Source organism: Otolemur garnettii, unplaced genomic scaffold, assembly GCF_000181295.1.
Source record: "Otolemur garnettii isolate 467f Iridium unplaced genomic scaffold, OtoGar3 scaffold00218, whole genome shotgun sequence".
Taxonomy (NCBI): Eukaryota; Metazoa; Chordata; class Mammalia; order Primates; family Galagidae; genus Otolemur; species Otolemur garnettii.
The window spans coordinates 202209-210609 of record NW_003852613.1 but is presented as its reverse complement, the minus strand read 5'-3'; the positions used below and the strand labels follow the sequence as shown (position 1 = coordinate 210609).

General features: G+C 46.5%; 1 protein-coding gene across 1 annotated transcript in view; it reads right to left on the bottom strand.

The window, feature by feature from the left end:
• PI4KA (phosphatidylinositol 4-kinase alpha) overlaps positions 1-8401 on the bottom strand; it is a 153819-nt gene that overhangs the window by 96248 nt on the left and 49170 nt on the right. The window contains exons 9-14 of the mRNA XM_012812667.2: positions 8182-8247; positions 4941-5037; positions 3310-3501; positions 2680-2780; positions 1921-2050; positions 169-301 (exon numbers count right to left, since the gene is read on the bottom strand). Coding sequence (XP_012668121.2) covers positions 169-301; positions 1921-2050; positions 2680-2780; positions 3310-3501; positions 4941-5037; positions 8182-8247 — 719 coding nt within the window. The remainder of the gene's footprint in view (positions 1-168; positions 302-1920; positions 2051-2679; positions 2781-3309; positions 3502-4940; positions 5038-8181; positions 8248-8401) is intronic.

The following is an 8401-nucleotide window of genomic DNA, read 5'->3' as shown; positions in this document are numbered from 1 at the left end:
AAAAAAAAAAAAAAAAAAAAAAAAAAAAAAAAGCATGTAATACTTCCTCTCTACAGATCACGTTTAGGTGTAAAATAATCAGAAACCAGTTATACAAGATATAAACGTCTCTTATTTTATAAGAAGCCTGCCCTCTACCTCCCTCTCGCCCCACAACCCCCTTCCCACCTGCAGATATTGTCGATGGCGATGTCCCGGAGCTGCTCATACATGGAAGGTTGGCTTTTTTTGCCCGACATGACGTTCAGGGTTGACTCAGAGTGCTCATTGGTCACACTGATTTTTATATCATTACCAGCAACTAAATGTAAAAATTCAAATATGCACCTGGTTGAGCTTATTATTTTTCATTCCTTTCTTTGTAGTTCAAAAAACTAAGATAACATGCTGATTGTTTTTAGCTTGTAAAAGCAATTACTATAAAAACAATTGACCAAATATTTCAACAAAAGAGCCTGCGACAGAAAGGAATATGTTGGGCGGCGCCTGTAGCTCAGTGAGTAGGGTGCTGGCCCCATATACCGAGGGTGGTGGGTTTGAACCTGGCCCTGGCCAAATTACAACGAAAAAACAGCCAGATGGGGCGGTGCCTGTGGCTCAAAGGAATAGAGCAGGGGTCCTCAAACTTTTTAAACAAGGGGCCAGTTCACTGTCCCTCAGACCGTTGGAGGGCCAGACTGCAGGCCCCAGGACAAGTCAGCTGCTAAGCAGGACAGGCAGCAGTGGCAAAAACACCCGGTGGGTTGGATAAATGTCCTAGGGGGGCCGCAGTTTGAGGACACCTGGAGTACAGTGCTGGCCCCATATACCAGAGGTAGCAGGTTCAAACCTGGCCCCGGCCAAAAACTGCAAAAAAACCCCCCAAACAGCCAGGCGTTGTGGCGAGCACCTGTAGTCCCAGCTACTCGGGAGGCGGAGGCAAAGGAATCACCTAAGCCCAAGAGCTGGAGGCTGCTGTGAGCTGTGATGCCACGGCACTCTACCAAGGGCGACAAAGTGAGACTTTGTCTCTTAAAAAAAAGGAAAGGAATATGTTTAAATCAAAAGGAATGATATACAGGTTACAAAGTGAAAGTATGGAACACTCTATAATCTATAACAACATATAGGTCACAAATATGTAAAATAATCAAAAATCTATCAATAAACCATTGCATTTCTCAATAAACCAAAAGCACTGCAAGCACCCACAGGACTGTAGTTCTAAGAGTGAGGCACAGTCTTGTACCCAGGGTCATCTCACTAATATGCATGGAGCCCAGTAAGGGCAGGTGACCAGCCTGAGAACAGGGGCCTTAGAGCCCGAGAGGGTCCTCCTTGCTACAAGGTTGGGGAAGGTATTTCAACTGCTGAGTTTGGGTTTTTTCATCTGAAGCAAGATAAAAGTGGCCACCTTCACAGGACTGTGGGTAGGATGGTGACATTACATCAAGGCCTCTAGGACACAGCAGTATTTACTCATTATTAATTACTGCTGCATTGTCTATAGAAATATCATAATCTGTTCTCACGGGGGCAGTGGGAACTAGATGAGGCTGTGAACACGAAGCTACTGGCTAAGCACTCAGGGCATGAAGGAGTCACACTCTAGGCTCCAGGGACATGGGCCTTCTCGTTCTCCCAGGCCCAGGACTTGCCACACAGGACAGGATATCCCACGTCCAGGGCATGGCACTGGGCTCACCCCAGTGAGAGAAGACTCCTAAAAGAAAATGAGACTAGATGGGGCTGGCAGTGGTGGCAAGAACTGGATGGGAGAAGGTGGGGGAAGGAAAGGTGTGGCACTGGGAGGGGGTGTGTAGGGAAAGACAGATGTGGCAGAGGAATGAGCCTAGAGATAGTCACAAAACCTGCGGGAGTCTCATACACAGTGACAGGGCCCCTTTCTCAGGGCCTCAAGGCTACTCAGTCTATCATTACCTGTATGGTATTGACTGTGGTACTTGTAGAGTTTCACTAGCACAGGAGACGGGATGACCAAGAAGTCTCTCAAGGACGGTGTCACTGAGTGCACCACCACTGGGAACCTCTCACACAGGCGGCCCAAACCCTGCAACACACCATCACCCAGCACATGGCCTGAACACATGACCCTCGACATTTCAGATACCCAGGTTTGACCAAAAACTTCCGAGGTCTAAGCTCCCTGAGTCCACCTGCCCAGGAGACAGAAAAACAAAAAAGAGGAATGGTGTTGACTCCCCCCACCCCAATCTAAGGTGGATATATATCATCAACATGCTCTTTAGGAAGCAAACTAAGGGGGAAAAAGTATAATAAAATGTTTTATAAATGGCAGGTGTGGAGTCAGTGGGGTTTGTGACAAAGTCAGAGTCTCAGCAGAACAGAGGTAGCAATGGGGACATCAGGAAGCAGCCCCTTTTGTGGCCCTAACACCTTTCGCCTGTTGGCCTTGGATACAGCCCTACAAACCTGAGATAACCTCACAACAAAGGAGGACCAGAGGCCACCTGCAGAAAGCCTTGGCATCCTGCAGGGGGCAGCCCATGCTCAGCGAGGGACTATCCACGGTAGGCTCTACTTAAAGCTCTGAAAGATGACAGGACAGCTCAGATGGCACGGCTCCACGGCTGGTGTGCCCACCACAGCCTGAACACTGTGACAAGAGGGACATTCTGCTGACAGGATGTAAGCCTCTCAGGTGTCAGGAAGACTGACCTGCAGACAGCAGATAAGCAAGGGCAAGTGAGCAATGATGACTTTGCTAGATGTCTTAGACTGTAGCTTCTCAGACAGCTTGATACAAAGATTTTCTGCACCTAAATTCAAATCAGAGGAGGGTATGAGTTATCAGCAAAGTCCAGTATTTATATATAACACACTTATTCACAGAATAAGCACAAAATTTAATTACACCCCAGAGACCTACCTATTAACAGAGAGGCCATGCCACATGTGACTACTCTCTTCTGTAATGGCCCTAAGCCCCCTCTTGTTCCTGTGTTCCATCCTGCAGGAGAAAGCTTCCCATTCTACTCCTGCCCTAGACAAACACCTCACACTTCAGTACTGAGCTCCTACATTGCTGCACAAAAACCTAAAGACCCAGCAAGCAGCAGCAGGGAGAACACACAGGCCACAGGGACATGGGCCTTCTCATTCTCCCAGGCCCAGCACTTGTCACGCAGGACAGGATATCCTATGTCCAGGGCATGGCAGGGGCTGACGCTCAGCTCTGCATGTACCCATGTACAGAGAAGTGCTCTAGAAGTTGTCTGGAGGAACTCTCAAAGAAAAATACTCTGGGGCCCGGTGGAGCTCACAGAGGAGGTGGTGGCTCAGGCTCACCCTGCTCGTCCTTCACAGCCCACACCATGAGGTCCACGCAGGCAGCATTTGCCTGGCAGCGCAGTTTGAGAGGACTCAGCTCACTGTGGACCCGGTCTGCATCATGCAGGATCTTCTGCAGCTCCCCCTGGCTTGTGTTGAACTGCTCCAGCACAAAATCATGGATCTCTTTCACAAAGGAGGTTGGGAGGTCTGTGGGAAAGAGCAGAGGCATCATGGCTAAAACAAAACTGAACAGCACAGGCAGCAGCTGCCAACAGCTATAGTCTCTTTTCCTCTCTAATAAAACCCTCAGAATAGTAGCACTTGCTTCTGGCTACTGTGGTTCAAGAATACCCACTCAGAAGAACCTGGAGAGAATGTGCAAAATTGTCCTTCGCGTGCATACAAGCAGGCAATCAGAAAAAATGATAATTTCCTCAGGAAGTCAGAGCCACACTTGGTTTTAAACAGTTAATATACTAACACATGAACATACAAAGTACCTAAATTGGAAGGTTTCATCACTGGAGCTGGTTCCACTGATAGTAACAAAAACCTCAGTGATATTTATGAGGAAAAAAGGTTGTCAGTTATTAGGTAAGGGCAAACATTGGTTATAGCCCAAAGGAGAAAATTCTCTGGCTCTTCAAAGCCCCATTCACAGACATTTCAAACTGCCATCCTTGCAGCCTGGGAAGTTGAGGAGAACCACTGTTACAGACACAGTAAGACCAGCTGAGGAAGCAAGCAACGTGAAGCACAGTGGGAAGGGGGTCGGGGCTCCTGGAGGGCATGTGGGGGCTGGGAAACCCCCCATGCCCTCTTAGAGAACCCAAACCCTTGCTGTGACCCCAGCAAACTCAGCTTCCCAGGAGCTTTTGGAGTCAGATCGGGAAATCAGTTAACTAAATTATAGTACATCCGTATGACGTAAGAGCACATTGTTGTCGTCAAAACTCATATTATGAAGAATATTCCACAGCATGAGGAGGAGCTCAGGAAAAGTGTTCTTAAAAAAGCATGGAAGAGCAAAAGAGACTGGAAGGAAATGTTAAATTATATGTGCAAACTAAATTATTAAGATATCATCTCAGAGGCTGAGGCCCAAAAGATGGCTTGAGCCCCTAAGTTCAGGACCAGCCTGGATAACATAGCAAGATCCTGTCTCTACAAAAAATAGAAAAATTAGGTGGGCATGCTGACCTAAGCCTGGTAGTCCCAGCTACTCAAGAGGCTGAGGCAGGAGGATCACTTGGGCCCAGAAGCTGCACTCTAGCCTGGGCAGCAGTGTGAGACAAAATTACCTCAGAGTTAAATGATTATGAGTACGTCATTTCTGCTCTCTAAAATGCCTGAACAGATATCTAAAACTGTGCATGTGGACAATATGGCATGTAGAGACTGATTAGAAAGCCACCATAAGAAATAAAACCCGCCAGAGAACACATCATTGATAGTACTAACATTGCAGGATCATGGACAGATTTTTTTTTTATTTGCTATTTCCCCAAAATTTCAGTATTGTGACCATGTTGCTCTTATGTATTTTGTTTAAGTGGCCCCAAAACAAAGTCGGCACCAGCCCACAGCCGTCAACCTGGGCCAGCAGCCCTGAAGCCAGTCTTGCCACACTCGCAAGCAGTCCTTACCCTTCATGTAGTACAGAGTGTCACGCAGCATCTTGAACATGGTCAGGTAGAGGGGGTCACTGAAGGACGAGTAGTAGACATCAGTGCTGGGGCTGGCCTGCATGGATGGGAAGAAACACACGTGATCACGGAGCATCAACTCCTCTGCCCATCCTTCTCCTTGCACATTGAGACCTGGCTGAGCAGTGATTCATGACTCAGCATCTACACGGAAAAGCCACTCATTGCAACTTGTCACTTGGACACTTTATTCTTCTTCGCCCCCTTTGAGATCAGGCCAAGGAAAAGAGAGGAGGTTCATGCTGTTGAGAAACTCCTAAAGTGCGGAAGTCATCTGCACCTGAGAAGGAAGAACCACCCTCCTGTGGCTGAAGCCCACCATCTTTGGCCTGAACAGGGACAGAAATAGAAAAGGAGGAAGATAGCCAAGTGTCCACCAGAGTAAGGGATCGCCACGTTCACCACTCCCAAGACAGATGCTACAGCCAGGGCGCCTTCAGACTCAGCTCATGTTTCATAATTAAAATACATTTTAAGGCCTGGCAAGGTGGCTCATGCCTATAGTCCCAGCACTCTGTGAGACTGAGGCAGGTGGATTACTTGAGCTCAAGGATTTGAGACCAGGCTGAGCAACACCAAGACCCTGTCTCTACTAAAAGAAATAGAAAAACTGAAACAAGAGGATTGCTTGAGCCCAAGAACTTGAGATTGCTGTGAGCTATGATGCCATGGCACTCTTGTCAGGGTGCCAGAGTTATGCTCTGTCTCAAAAAAAATTTTTTTTCTTTTAAAGGCCGGGCACAATGGCTCATGCCTGTAATCCTAGCACTCTGAGAGACTGAGGCAGGTGGATTGTTTGAGCTTAGGGGTTTGAGACCAGCCCAGCAACAGAGAGACCTCATCTCTAAAAATAGCTGGGTGTTGCGGTGGGCTCTTAGAAGGCTGAGGAAAGATGATCACTTGAGCCCAAGAGTTTGAGGTTGCTGTAACCTCAGCACTATATATGCTGAGGTTATATGTTATATAACCTGTAACACCACAGCACTCTATCCAGGGTGACAGAGTGAGATTCTGTCTCAAGAAAAATTTTTTAAAAATTATTCTCTAACAATCTAATCTGAAATGTAGCACTCAAAAAGTCACACAAGGGGTTAAGTAAGATAGAGTGCTTAGCTTCTGTACATTCTAGCTCAGGAGAATGGAGAGATGGGGTTCACTGTAATTCTTGACAAGTGTAAAAGGGCTCTGCAAACACAGCAAGGGGTGGGAAGCTTACCTGCAGAGGGGCTGGGGTGGGGTGCTGCATGGTGAAGGGCAGGGGGGTGGTCACATGGAGGAAAGGAGAATCTCTAGCAGCGTGTATGAATCACACCAGGGCTCAGGCACGAAAGGTGGTGCTGTTGATGGGCAGTGCTGTATCACTTCACAGGCACTGTCTCACAGTTCTCACAATACCCTTGCTAGGGCGGAGATGCAGAGAAGAGACTGGGAAAGCAGTCCAAGACTTTGGAGCCCAGACTACTAAGTGCTAAGCTGGCAGCTCTGATGTCTGACTGTCCAGGGTCCAAAGCTGGGCTCCAATACTTACTAGCTATGTGACTTAAGTGCCTTAGCCCTGTAAGCCTCAGTTACCTTATCTATAAACTGGGGATTATTGTAGGATTCAACAAATGAGTGAGTCAAGTCCTATCCTCATATCTGGCCCATAACAAACATGTCATAATTGTTTGATTATAATGATTATAAATAATGATTAATATATTATAATAACTCTAAGTCAGAAGTTTAAGAATTTTTTTTCAGTTATGAAGCAATTTCTTCAAATGGACATTTACATTAAAGCCCAAATTACAGTCTGATGAAAATGTTTCAAATTGTATATAAAATCAGCACACTGTACCCCATGACTGCATTAAGGTACACAGCTATGATTTAATAAAAAAAGAAAAATAAAAAATAAAAGAAAAGCCCAAATTACATTAACTTGGATGGAACTGGAACCATTCTCCTTAGTAAAATATCACAAGAATGGAAAAGCAAGCATCACATGTACTCAATACTAAATAAAATCAGCAGATGAACAATTATACACAGAGAAGACACAATTAAGTTCAAGTGGAGGGGAGGGAAAGGAGTGAAGGGGAGAGGGAAGGTTAGGACTGGTGGCTCTCACCTAACAGGGTACAACATAAGGGTACATGGCATGCTGCATGGGTGAGGAGCTCAACTACATCTTGGACCTCACCTAACAAATGCAGACAATGTAACCTAATTGTTTGAACCTGCATATTAATCCGAAATAAAAACAATAACAAAAAGTCCAAATTACAAAATAAAAATACCAAAAACTCCTGTGGTTCAATGGGGAAGAGGGTATAGAGGTGGAGTACAGGCCCAGCAAATGTCCAGGTGTCTGACCATCCAGTCCAGCTCTCCGTCCTGCTCCTCCCAGTCTGCTCTGGGCCGCACATCACCACACACTGATGATGGAAACAAGAGGCCTCTGAGACGCCAAGCTACAGTGAGACAGCTTGAAAGCTAAAGCTCAGGCCAACCTGAAAAACGGTTGCAGCCAAGGTAGGACATGCCCAACTACAACCTGGAGAGTTCCAGGAACTGTGCTCCTTAGCCAAGAACCAGCCCACAGTAAATGATGCCCAGCACAACAGCTTGCAGGCAGATGAGTGCAGTGTAGGAAGGCTCTGGTGGTTCCTGCCCAGCTTCCTACCCCAGTCCCAGGTACCAGCAGTATCAGGTACTGTGTGTCTTGTCATCAGGTGAGAGGAAGAATATCAGGCTTACACAGAGACTTGGGTTCAGCACACACCCACTGCAATAATCAGCCTGGCAAAGAGCAGTCTCTCTGATCTTACCACTCAGCAGGGGCCTGACCCAGATAATCCCTAAGATTTTGAGACTTCCCAGGACCAACATAATGATTTCATAAACAATGCTAGAGCCCTGAGTTCCAAATACATTAAAGATAAAGATATGCTTCCCTAAGCATATACTCCTTATCCTTATAAGCCGGGACTTGCATGTGCCTGGAATGTACAGCTCTGAGCCAGGAGAACAGCCTAAAGCACCAAAGGAGCCAGGAAGATAAAAGTGTCAGACAGACCCAGAAAACTCACAGGCAGACTCCCTTCCATTCCAGCCCCCACACAAACTCTTCCTGCTTTCTCCCTGAAGATGCTTAGATCAGGCTGATCTCACAGCGATGCCCTCAGTAGGGACATACCTCTATCACGCTGGTTACAACTGCATCCAGGGATTTAAGAACAGGCTCTTCAACAATCTTCTTCACCTATCAGGAAAACAAAACCTCATGAAGCAACTGACACGGCAAGAAAAACAGGAACACTAGCTCCTTGTACCAAAACCCCACAACAAACCCATGTTCAAACACATTGAAAAATATGATGAAGACAATGGCCCACCAGTAACACACATATAAGGCA